The following is an 11770-nucleotide window of genomic DNA, read 5'->3' on the forward strand; positions in this document are numbered from 1 at the left end:
TGACTTTTGTGCTTTGACCACCAAAGTCTGACAAGTTCTGGAGCCCCAGTGGACATTTGCATGAAATTTAAAGAAATTCCCTCAAGGTATTCTTGAAATATAGCGCTCATATGAATGGGATGGACAGACAACCCCAAAAACGTAATGCCCCTGGCCTCAGCTGTTGCATAGGCATAAAAATGCAGCTCAAGCATGAACATGTTGCAGATTAAATTCATGATTTTGGAAAAACACAGCAAGAATAACTACCAGCTTTGGGCTTTGCAGTGGGTTTATTTATAATACGTCATCTATATACAGTTTCTGCATGAACACAAATAACCTCTGGACACTTAAAACACCGACAGCATCTGGGAAAAGATGCCAGCAGATATATACATGGCCACTTAACAGATAAAGTCAATTTTCTGGGCAGGGGTTTGTCCTAGACAAATTCAATTGAATTATCAATGGAAAATGCTGTCTGTGATAAAGGTCAGTCCTTGTCTGGAAACCGTCCTGCTGTCTTCCAGAATCAAAGTTTGAAAGGAGGTCACAAACACGATCGACCAGGCAGTGCCTTTCAAACTGTGATTCTGATCAACTTTGCCCGTCATGAGGTGGTCAAGAGCACCCTGACAGTGACTCTTTACGTCAGCACATTAGTTAATGCTGACAAATCCAGGTCTGCATGTCCTCCAGACAGAGAACGCAACGCTCATTTAAAGTCTGTATTGAAGTCATAGGCGTCATCTGTTGTAGCTGCAGAGAGGCTGATGTCAACGGGAACTGACCGGAACTGCACATGGCCTGGTTTTTCTGGAAAACAATGCAAGATGTAAAAAAATGAGGCCTAATAGGTGGAGATTTTCATAATAAATTGAAGGACATTTTCAAAACAGAACTTACTTTTAAGTGAGGCTTTTTTTGGTTTCTCTGGTGCTTCTGCTCCATTTGCCTCCTCTGCAGTCTGTTCAGACAGCAAGCAAAATAAAACAAAACAGCTATTTCAACTTTTTAAAGTCCAACAATCCCTGAGATACACAGTGATTTCAGTAAGAAAAGTCCAGCCAACAGGATCAGAGTTGGATTAGAAGTCTTCATAAACAAATCAAGACTTGAATTTTTGTCCTCATTTCCAGGAGACCAGACTGAAAACATAATTAGAAGCAGCTGTATTGTCTGGCAGTTTTCCAGAAGGACAATTTCATTTATAGTTACCTCATTATTCTCATCATTCTGCTGTGGTTCCATCTCTGCGGCTTCAGCACCACTTTTATCTTCAGAGATGTCGCTGGCACTCAGCAGACCTGCAGTCTGGCCTTTAGACGTGAAGCCTATACTGCTGGCCTGGCTCGGGAATTTAACACCTAAAAAAAAAAAGGAGAAGTTTTCAGTTACACAGAAAGAAGTGACAAGAACATTGACAAGTCTGGAGTCTAAAGGTTCATTAGTGGCCCCAAGTGTTCATGTTGCTCTTTGCACACGGAGAAGAAAACCAGCTGATACAGCTGACTGACCTCCAGTGCTTCTGTGTTTTGGAGCTGTGCACTTTAACATTTCCAATTAATGCGACTGCAAACTTTACACCAAACTGCCACATAAAGAATCACATTAAGCAAACTGCTACCTTTCAGAGTTTCCTCGTTGCCCGTTTTCAAAATTTTTAGATCCCAGCCGTTCTGCATCTCAGCAACAATAGCGTCGGATATGTAGGCGGGCAGGCTGTGGTTCTCCGGTGGCTTACAGTGGTAGCTCGTCTTGGGTCTGAGGAGACATGAACCAGAGACACAGACTTCTGTGAGATCATGTACGACACAGCGCTCTCTGCTCTACTGAATGAACTCACATGACCAGCATTTCCACCAAAAACACTTTCAGGACTGTACCCTCAGAACCCATATTGACATGTACCTAAATACTTCATTTGTCTTGGGTCAATGCTCCATCCAGCTTTTGCTGTATTTCTCCTTCACCAACAATGATGAGGAACGTCTCCACCTAGTCCATCGTCCACAAAAGTTGTGGTTGATTCCAACCAAAAGTAACTGTTCCAGTGCATTAGGAACTGAACTGAATCGGGCTGATGGTGGAAACGAGGTTATATTAACAGTTACCTCGGCAGTGTTAGGATCAGAGTTGGATTAGAAGTCTTCATTATTAAATCCAGACTTGCATTTTTGTCCTCATTTCCACACTGGTGCACTACAGCTCCCCACCCTTCCCAGTCCTTCAGGAGAATACAAACGCTCACCCTGTCCAGTCTGCGAGGAAAGCTGTGGCTGCCTGCTCTGTGTTGGGGACTGCGCCCTTTTGCAGATATCCACGCTTTTTGGCGAACATGGTTAAAAACTCCACCGAGTTTCTGAAGTCAGGGACATTGTACTGAAGCATGATCTGAAACCATGAGAACACATGAAATGAAATTATTCAATCTTCTGAATTTATAGAAGAACACACAAATCCATCTAACCAGAACACGTCCACCAACCAACCACAACACGTCTCCTGTGATGAGAACTCCTCGTACCTGGCTGTGTTCGCACTGTTTCAGCAGAGTCCTGACAGCCTCCAGCACGCTCTCCTGGCCCTCCTCCACCTGCAGGCTCCTCAGAGCCATGGAGGCTGGCGGGTTCAGTGGTGATGCTATGATTCCAGGGGTGTCTATTAGCTTCACGTTCTTCAAGATGTGCACCTCCTGCATGGATCTGAGGGGACGGTAACAGGTAACATTTGACTATTGGGATTTACTACCAAAAAGGGGGGGGCTAAGAAATATGGCAATTAAAACTTAGAACAATTTAAAAATATTCTCACAGATGTGCAGAATTCGTTTAGAAAAAATGCCATTACTGTGTTTAAATTCATGCATAAGATCTGCCACTCACTTTGTGATGCCTCTCTTGATGCCGGCGTTGCAGGCGAGGATCCCCTTCATGCTGTTGATAAGACTGCTTTTCCCCACGTTCGGAAAACCTGACGGTTAGTTTGCATCAGAGGTGAACATTCAGATCGTGTACTTCAAGCAAGTTTAAAGAAATGAACACAACCAGAATCTTAAAGGTGTAACCACAGGACTGCATACACGTCTTTTCAAACGGGGACAGACTGACGCTCCTAGTTATTCATTTTTGGTAAGAGGCCAGCAGGCAGGTAGGGGGCAGCCTGACACGCAGAGCGACTCGTGAAACTGCGGTGCTTGTCTCACGCACATGCCCTCTGTTAGAGTTCAACTGCCTCAGCCTTTTTTTCTATGCAAGTCGAAACATGCAGTGCAAGTCAATGGATGAGAGACTGATCCTTGATATTCATGAGTTCTTTAAAATGTAACAGTTATTATGCACATTAACAGCTGAGCATCAACACAAGACTGAATCCATCAGGTAATTGTATGCATTATTTTAGCAACAATAACTGTCTGTGGTTGGCATCAAAGACTGGGATTGCCATTATGTATCATCAAATCGCTCTGCAACTAGAGATAAATTATACCGTTTCCATGGTTACCATGCTTAGTGCACCTGTAGTTTACTCATGAAGTGCTTAACTGCCTGTCTATTTAAGTCAGGAGCAGTTCCAAGCAAGTACCATCAGAAAACACCTTTAGGATAAAGGATTTTAAATCTTTATAAAACTCAAAACTTCATCTAAAGCCACAGCTGACAATACAATCTCAATGAGCTGCAGATTTAAGTAGGAAAAAAGCTGTGCTTACCAACTACACCCACTCTGAGTGGAGCTTCTTTCTCTGTCTTCGCAGCATAACTCGAAAGCAGCTCAGTGAGAGGACTGTTTCCGAAGCAGGCTGCTGCTCTGGACCTGTCCAGGACTTCATTGGAGGCGACTATCCGGCTCTTCCTGGCTTGCTGGTGAAACAAATGAAACACGGCTGATGTAAAATGACAGTAAGTATCATCCACAAATAAACACTTCTTTTAGTTTGTATTTTAAGTCTGAGTAATATAGCATGCAAATATTGTAAAAATATTCTAAAACACTTTTGTTCACAAACACACTCATCAGCTCTGCTTATGACAAAGCCAATTAATAGTGCGGTTTGTGTGTTACTCTTGGAGGTTATAACCAGTTATAACAGCATAGCACAAGCTGCTTAACCTTCTCAGTCCTCCACATTACAATAAACGGTCAACCTAAAATTAGCAGCAGTTTGTTCTTGGAAATAAACCAATTCAAACTATAGGAGGGAAGGAGTGGAACAATTCATTTCCTGCCTTGAAAAGTGGAAACTGTAGCCTCGACCTTCTTTGGTTATTGACAGCTGACCCCTCACACATTTGTATTACAATTCATTTAAATTCTGGATATAAAAATGCTAACTATGTTGCAAAAAGCCGGATGAAGATGAAAATAGATAAGAAAACAAGAGTTTAGAGGCTTTGTAATTGAGACAAAGGGTAGGTAAATGCATCCAAACACTGACATGACTCTAAAATAAAGGGTCACCTACCAAAAAAAAGTTCAACTGTGTTCATATAAAGCATTACAGGCTGCAAGTGGAGACATTTGTTTACGGTCATGTATGTGTAAAATGCACCTCCTACCACTGTTTTGTCCTTGATCTGTGTCGATGCTTTGAACGCCACAACTGGAAACTCCAGTTGCAGACACTGTATCCACTTCTCCACATTCTCCTTTGGCACCAGATCTACAGCACAGAAAATCAAAGAACATTTACAGTCATTACAAGCCATTTTCACACAAACTTACAACAAACCTGCTCATCAGTGTGTGTACGTGACTATATGATAACATGGCGTCTCATGTCTACTTACCTATTTTGCTTAAAACTAAAATCAGTTTCTTGTTGCCTTCCCTCTGCAGCACCGCCTCCTCCAACTGTGGACACCTGCAGCCCAGTGGATCCCGAGCATCGAGGACCTCTATTACTACATCAGATGCATCAATAACCTGAGAAAGTAGAGCGGGAGATCAGGTTGAATATTATCAGGTTCCTTTTCTAAAGTAAAACACTGACTTGCACCAGGATGTTTTACCTTATTTAATTCAGAACAAATGTACTGTTTGGAGTTCTTGTCTGGGGCAGACTGTTTCCCTGACTTCTTTCCAGCCTCATCCTATGGGGAAAAAAGACCACAAAAATGTAAAATAATTCAACAGTGGAGCGATAAACATTTTGAAATGATGGATTCTTTTAGTGTTTTACCTGCCGAGCCTTCTTGGCTTTGGGTTCGGTTTCTTGACTGGTAGCCTCCCTCTCCTTTTTCCTCTTCTGTGCTCGCTCCTCTTTTTTCGCTTGTTTCTTTCTCTCTTTTTCTTCTTCAATCTGCCAGACAAAACAAAAAGCTCAATCGTTGCAGCTATAACAGTAGACTATACCATGAGATGATCTTAGCCGATCTGGAAGTGACACATTTATACAAAGGTAGCTGCTGTGATTAAGTGGATTAGAGGAGCACATGATGCAGACCTGTAGCCTCCTCTGCTCGGCCTCCCTGAGCACCTCCTCTTTGAAGGGAGCGCTGCTGGGAACTCCGGGGTCCTTCTTCACTCGTTTGCTCACTCCTTTCTTCTTTGCCTCTTTTCTCAGCTTTCTGGCATGCTCCCGGACCTACACACACGAAAAATGTATCTTAATTTCCTGTGTACAATGAAACTAGTTAGTCCAAATGAGGTCTTAGTCAGCAGAAAATATCTCATCTCGTTCACAAAGGCCTCATCGTCCATATCTTATCTTATTAGTATTAGGAGACAAAGTTATACACTTACCTTTTTCTGTATTTTATAGCGTTTGGAGCATGAGACCCGCTTACTTGCTTTCTTTAATTCTGAAGACAAAATATAAAAGTAAAGCAGTTTAATGTCGGTAAAATAGTTGACGTTAGCAAAAGCCGAAGCTAAAGCAAACCGACAAATAGTGACTGTTAACAAATAACACTGTTAGTTTATTAGCTTGTTGAGTTCACCGACCAGAAAAAAACATCTAAATAAACGTAGTTTTTATTCGCTTATACGATAGTGGGACATCGCTATTAGTGATTACTTACTTGGTCGTCTCATCGTGGAGCTCAGGGTCTGCCAATGTGCCTGCACTGGCACTGCACGTGGAGGAGGAGTGCACAAGTTTGGTGTTTCGTCATTTCCGCTTTTGTCAGCGCAAGTTCCGCCACCTGCCGACCTGGAGTACTTATATGATCATAACTGTTATTATTACTGTAATAATAATAATAATAATAATAATAATAATAATAATAATAATAATAATAATAATAATTTAAAATTAAAAAGTAATTTGAAGACATGATATGATTGCTATATGTTGTCAATAGGTTCATTTGTGAAAATGACTAAAGCTAATTCCTAAGTTGTATCCAAATTGTGCCCAATGTAGCCAGTTGTTAATGTTCAATACCTTTTTACTTGTCGATGCATTCTGAATTCTGTAACCAGTAAATTAAAGTAAATCAAATCAACACTGCATGTTATAGATTCTTCAGATTTGTGCTGACTGTTACAGAAATCTTCTTTTAGACTTTGGCAATGGTACTGATGCTGATGATGAAGATAGTGACGACTTCTATGCATTTGTATGCCTCATTTAAATGTGTTAGATATTTTACCTTTCTGAGAAAACTAATTTAGGAGGCTCTGAGGTAATTAAGACAGCTGGCTTTTTATTTTTTTTTTATGTGCCGAGCATCACTGATTTCTTCTTTAAATATATGACCATGAAAGCAAAGGATAATGCTTAACTATTATTTGCAGACACATATCATAGAAACATCGTAGAGTTCTCATAATTATGACATAGTTTGGTATAAATACTGGCCCCTTCACAACATTATGGTATGTTGTTCTGTCACAATAATGGCAGCAGTTGCTGGACTATATTTTTGACTATATTATGTGGCTTGATTAGTGTTATCCCACTTCTTAGTTTAATGCATGAACACACTACAACTTCTAAAATGTGAAATACTTGGTTTAAATTAAAGGCCTGTTTAAGATTTCTGTAGCTTTTAAAACTTTGATCGTTGCATATTTAGTCATTACTATTTAGTGTTTCAGAGATTTCAAGATTTCAAGACTTCAAGATTTGAAGTCGTGTTTTAGGTAGCTTTATCTAAGTCATGGGGTCACAGGGAGTCTGGGGGGAGCGATGCAGAAGGAGAAGGCGAAGAAGAAGAAGAAGAAGAAGAAGAAGAAGAAGACATAACTCCGGGTCACGTGATTGGGTCGAGCATCTTTTTTGGTCCATTTTGGATGAGAGCAAGAGCTCCGTGCAACCCAAGAAAATGACCAAACTGCAGTTTTTAAACGTCTTTTTGACTGAGCGTCTCATGCTTGCTGCGCAGGAGATCTACAAATCTGTTGAGGACACGATCTTGGAGTACCAGGAGGAGATAGCGATCAGGGAGCGGGAGAACGACCATCTGAGACGCAGGCTGCGAGACGCTGGGATTGAAATATGGCCAGGTTAGCTCCGCTGAAAGCTAACTGTGCAGCTGCAGCCCTTTATGTCCCATCTGCTGAGTCTGTGGGGTGGCATTAGGGGGTGAAATAGAAACGACCGCGTACAGGACAAATGTAACAACACAGCCAATAGTCTCAGAATCTTGTTGCCTCACTTCCAAACAAGTTAACTTTAGCCGTTAGCGAGCGAGTTGACTTTAGCTGCTGTTGTTGTGGAGCGGCTAGCGCGTTAGCAACCTTTGTTCGTTAGCCAACCAGCTAGTTAGCCGACTAGCTACTCTCGAGTTAGCATATAGCTATACCTGTGTACTAGTGTTCATTTTGACGTACTAACTTAACTAATTAACGATTTATTTGACAAGGACAGACGCAATTGAACACCGACAGAATAAAATGCCACAATTCACTTGTTGTTTCACAGTGTTTTGCTTACGCCAATGTTAAAGCTCCCTGTCTACAGAGAGTACACTTGTGACTGAAACTGCTGTTAAACTGCTCTTAAAGAAGCTATTATTTCTTATGACTGTAGATACGTCACTTTGACTCTCGTCTTTTTGTAGAGATGTTTTACACACTCTATCAGTGGTTTTTTTTATGTTTGCAGTGGAAAATTTCCCACTTGTATTCAATGTGAAATAATGCTACACAATCTCCGAAATATTATTGGAGTAAATACTTAATGTAGGCATTACATACACTATTGTTGACTTTATATGTCAGGATTTACCAGGATTTTTTAAATAGCAGATATATCAATATTTCAAATAAGAGACTCTATTGCTTAGGACATTGTTTTTTAACTAAACTGATCAAGAAACAAGAGGCATCAGGATTTTGGACATTTAGCACTTCTGCAACACAGTTCCCATGTGGATCGCACTGCTCATTGTACTGTATGTTGTTGATCATCTTGGTTAAAATGTGTACATGTTGTGCATAACCTTATTTCCAGGTTTCAATGCAGATATTTCTGTAAAACGTTTCAGTTTCAGTTAACAAGGTTAACAAGTTCAGTTCTTTGCATATTTAATGGAAAAAGTTGTCTAACTACAAATAAGTTAAGGACCAAGTCCATTTTGATATTCATAACTATGAAAGTCTGTTACCTGCCAGAGCCATTCGTAGTTCAGCAAGTATCGCACTGTGCCCCATGACCATGGTTGTGTTTGCAGCAATGAAGTTAACATTTTTAATTTGGGTCTATTTCCCAAAAGCATAATACAGAAATCCAGTGTAGCAACTAGGTAAAGACAGGTGTAAATAATTCAGATAAATGCACACATATAAAGGAAATGACACATGTTGAGTACTTTACATTCAACAACTAATAATAAAAGCTTAGGTGCCACTGCTATGATGAAAAATATTCTCAGCTAAATTCAGCTAGGATCTGTGGAAAATCCAAGTTTAATCTGCTATTTAGGTTTTGTCAAGTAGTCCTCTGAGACTCTTTCTCCTGTCATGTTCTCAGATCGTCCATCCATGGCACTTTTAGATGAAGAGGATGGTGAGCATCCACGGCGGGAATGGAGTCCAAGCATGGGGCACGAAGAGCGCATCCCTATTCAAATTAAGGATAAAAGAGATCTCCGGGCCAACCAAGGAGATGACCAGCTTCGTGGCCATGGCTCTTGCAGCACACCAGAGAACATGTTCACTCCCCCGCGTGTTGGAAATGAATATCCCCAGGATGGCCCCCACACATCCAACCTCCCTCAGAGTCAAGGCGTGGAGAACAGGGAGAGGGATCCCGCATCTCGAGGCTCCTCGAGGCATGTGAAGGTAGAAAGTGGAGGAGGCCACAGAGGCTCTACTTCCTCCAACAGTGGCGCCCAGCCGCTCGCACCAGTCAACCCAAACTGCTCAAATGAGAACAACATTGACATTATCGGGGTGGAGAATGGAGGACAGATGGTTGGTGCTAAGGGAAATGGAACTGGAGCTAACAGAGGACAGGCCTCTCACATGCGCAACCAAGGAGCCAATGCGGTGGACTGCCCTCATCAAAAATCCCCCTTACAAGGCCACATGTCTTCCTTTTGCTGCAAGGTTTGCGGCGAGGCGTTTAGTCACATTGGTCATCTGCATGTGCACGTTCAAGTGCACACTAGAGAAAAACCTTACCGCTGTGGAGTATGCGGGAAGTGCTGCAGCTCCTCAGGCAGGCTCCAGGAGCACCAACGCAGCCACACGGGAGAAAAACCATTTCGCTGCCAGATTTGTGGAAAGGGCTTCACACAGATGGCTCACTTGAAGGTACACATGAGGATCCATACAGGGGAGAAGCCATACAGTTGCCCTGTGTGTGGCAAATGCTTCAGCCGCTCTGACAAAATCAAAAGGCATCTCCAGACCCATAGCCGCGAGGGAACATATTTCTCAGGGCAATGATGCAGGTTGTTAAACAACCCATATTGATGAGGGAAACTTTCCTGCGAAAAGCTAAAATCGCTGCCATTAAGACAAGGCTTTTTCTTTTCTTCCTACTTTCCAAGAACTAGGAATTCTGCAACTCTTACAGAAAGTTTCTTATCTAACCTAACACTTCTCCATGCCATAGTCCCTCGATAGAATTTGTATTAGCCAGTTTAGTATGTCATTTACTTAATTTTGTACTTGTCACTGAGTATTAAATCTCTGCGACACAATTTGAGTTATTAGCTAGCCTTTCTGAATTATCTAGCCTTTCCTTAGTCTTATAATTAGCATGATAAAGTCTTCCACACATGCCTTTAAACTGAGATGCATTGAGAAATGCAACAGTGTTCAACACGGTCACGGCTTATTATCAACCTGTCACTTCATATCCATAAGTTAACACTTGAGTTTAAAATCTGCAGTCTTGACATCCATCTTGTAATCATTATTTTAGGACCCAAACTTATGAGTAAGTGCATGAAATAATCTCCATTTTCTCAATTAACTAGAAAGTCAATGGCCTGACAAATGAAGCCTGTGTGTCTTCTGGCTTAGTCTAACACTGCCAGTAGTAGTTTTTATGTAGCACATAAACCAATGACACAAAATTTTGGCTAACAAAAAGCCACTGAAATGCGCCTGTAAACTGAGGACTTGACTGACTTACAGTGAGAGGTCTGATCTGGCACTTATTTCCAACATAATTTTTCTTTTTTTCACCTTAGTGCTGTTACATTGTTGCAGAGCTAAATACTGCCATCTCACATTGTCAGTGCTTCATGTTTGTCCATCGAAATATGGATCAATCTATTGTGAGACTGCTCCACTATTTTGTGAAATAATGTGATATTCTGTAAAATACCACTAGTCTCGATTGACCATGCATTTTTGGAACTTTGTGGTGTCTTTTTTTACCGACATGCACTATGGCATCTGTCTAACACGGTGCAGAAATTCACTCTATAATAGGGCCGTACAGTATTAGCTGAACCTGTCTGTGGTTTTTTTGGGGGTCTCAGTCCGCAAAGATTTATGTTCACCTGTGTCTCCACCACAATAGTCACTTACATGTGAGGCATTTTTGGATTGGCCTTAGTTGTGGTTGATTTTCAGAGGTGATGGTTGGTTTATCATGGAATCAGGTACTTCCTCTGCCTATCTTGGACTGACCCCCTGAACAGTAGACCCTAAAGTCACCTTTCTCCTCTCAGGACTAATGCTGCATTCATAACATAAGGGCATACCAGAAATATGTCTGACTTTAACCGGCTATTATAAAAGTCAGAAACTCAGGGTTTGTGAGTTTTTTAATGGCATTTGTCCTTGCTTGTTGCAGAAATAAACATCACAATAACAATAACAATTCAAAACCTAAAAAAGACAGTTTGCATCTGGAAGTCTTCTAAAGGGATAACTAAATAAAAGGATACTTTCAAAGTATGTCGGAGCATATTTGCAGCTCTAGGATGTGCACCAGTGAACCCTTCATCTGTGATGAATGCAGCATGAGACAAGTACAGCACGTCCTCACAGCTGACCAGCAGCCCTTCACTCACAGTCTTCTCTGGGACACTTTGCTCCCCCTGCACACTCACTCTACTGTACAGTGTTGTATCATTGCGTATTAAATGTTATTTTTTAATAAAGTAGTAACTGAGTATCCATTGTAATTGTCTTAATTAATGCAAACAGAGCCAACTATAAAAATCTAACATGAAATGGTGCTGATGAATAGTGTTTTATGCATATTGATCAGTTTTGGAGTTGGTTTACTCCAGGTATTAGTAGGCATTTCAATGATCCGAACGCAAGTGGACAGCAGAGACACATCGCCTCTCACACCTATGCTTGTTAAGTTAGTGGTTGTGTCGGTACAGCTGGAGATACCACTGTTGGCAGATTTCAACGCGTCTCTTCCATA

At 41.3% G+C, this 11770-nt stretch overlaps 2 protein-coding genes and 2 non-coding genes across 4 annotated transcripts; 1 reads left to right on the forward strand and 3 right to left on the reverse strand.

Moving 5' to 3' along the window:
• Nucleotides 1–253: 253 nt before the first annotated feature.
• On the reverse strand, nt 254–6105 carry gnl3 (G protein nucleolar 3). The gene is made up of 15 exons (XM_042501024.2): nt 6006–6105; nt 5728–5786; nt 5429–5569; nt 5165–5284; nt 4995–5075; nt 4773–4908; nt 4542–4645; nt 3695–3845; nt 2868–2955; nt 2510–2687; nt 2234–2376; nt 1610–1746; nt 1201–1349; nt 889–958; nt 254–798 (listed from the first exon to the last, which is right to left on the reverse strand). Exons 1-15 carry the CDS (start codon nt 6016–6018, stop codon nt 698–700), a joined length of 1671 nt encoding a protein of 556 aa, XP_042356958.2. The 5' UTR covers nt 6019–6105; the 3' UTR covers nt 254–697.
• Nucleotides 2100–2174, reverse strand: LOC121961644 (small nucleolar RNA SNORD19). Its single transcript, XR_006107068.2, has one exon. It is a non-coding gene; the product is annotated as a small nucleolar RNA SNORD19 (small nucleolar RNA).
• Nucleotides 3977–4110, reverse strand: LOC121961652 (small nucleolar RNA SNORA47). Its single transcript, XR_006107070.1, has one exon. It is a non-coding gene; the product is annotated as a small nucleolar RNA SNORA47 (small nucleolar RNA).
• A 1050-nt stretch (nt 6106–7155) lies between the features above and the next one.
• Nucleotides 7156–11507, forward strand: LOC121950319 (uncharacterized). Its single transcript, XM_042496278.2, has 2 exons — nt 7156–7434; nt 8903–11507. Exons 1-2 carry the CDS (start codon nt 7254–7256, stop codon nt 9820–9822), a joined length of 1101 nt encoding a protein of 366 aa, XP_042352212.1. The 5' UTR covers nt 7156–7253; the 3' UTR covers nt 9823–11507.
• The last annotated feature ends 263 nt before the right edge of the window (nt 11508–11770 follow it).

Source organism: Plectropomus leopardus, chromosome 2, assembly GCF_026936395.1.
Source record: "Plectropomus leopardus strain MGB_pleo_1.0 chromosome 2, ASM2693639v1, whole genome shotgun sequence".
Lineage (NCBI taxonomy): Eukaryota > Metazoa > Chordata > Actinopteri > Perciformes > Serranidae > Plectropomus > Plectropomus leopardus.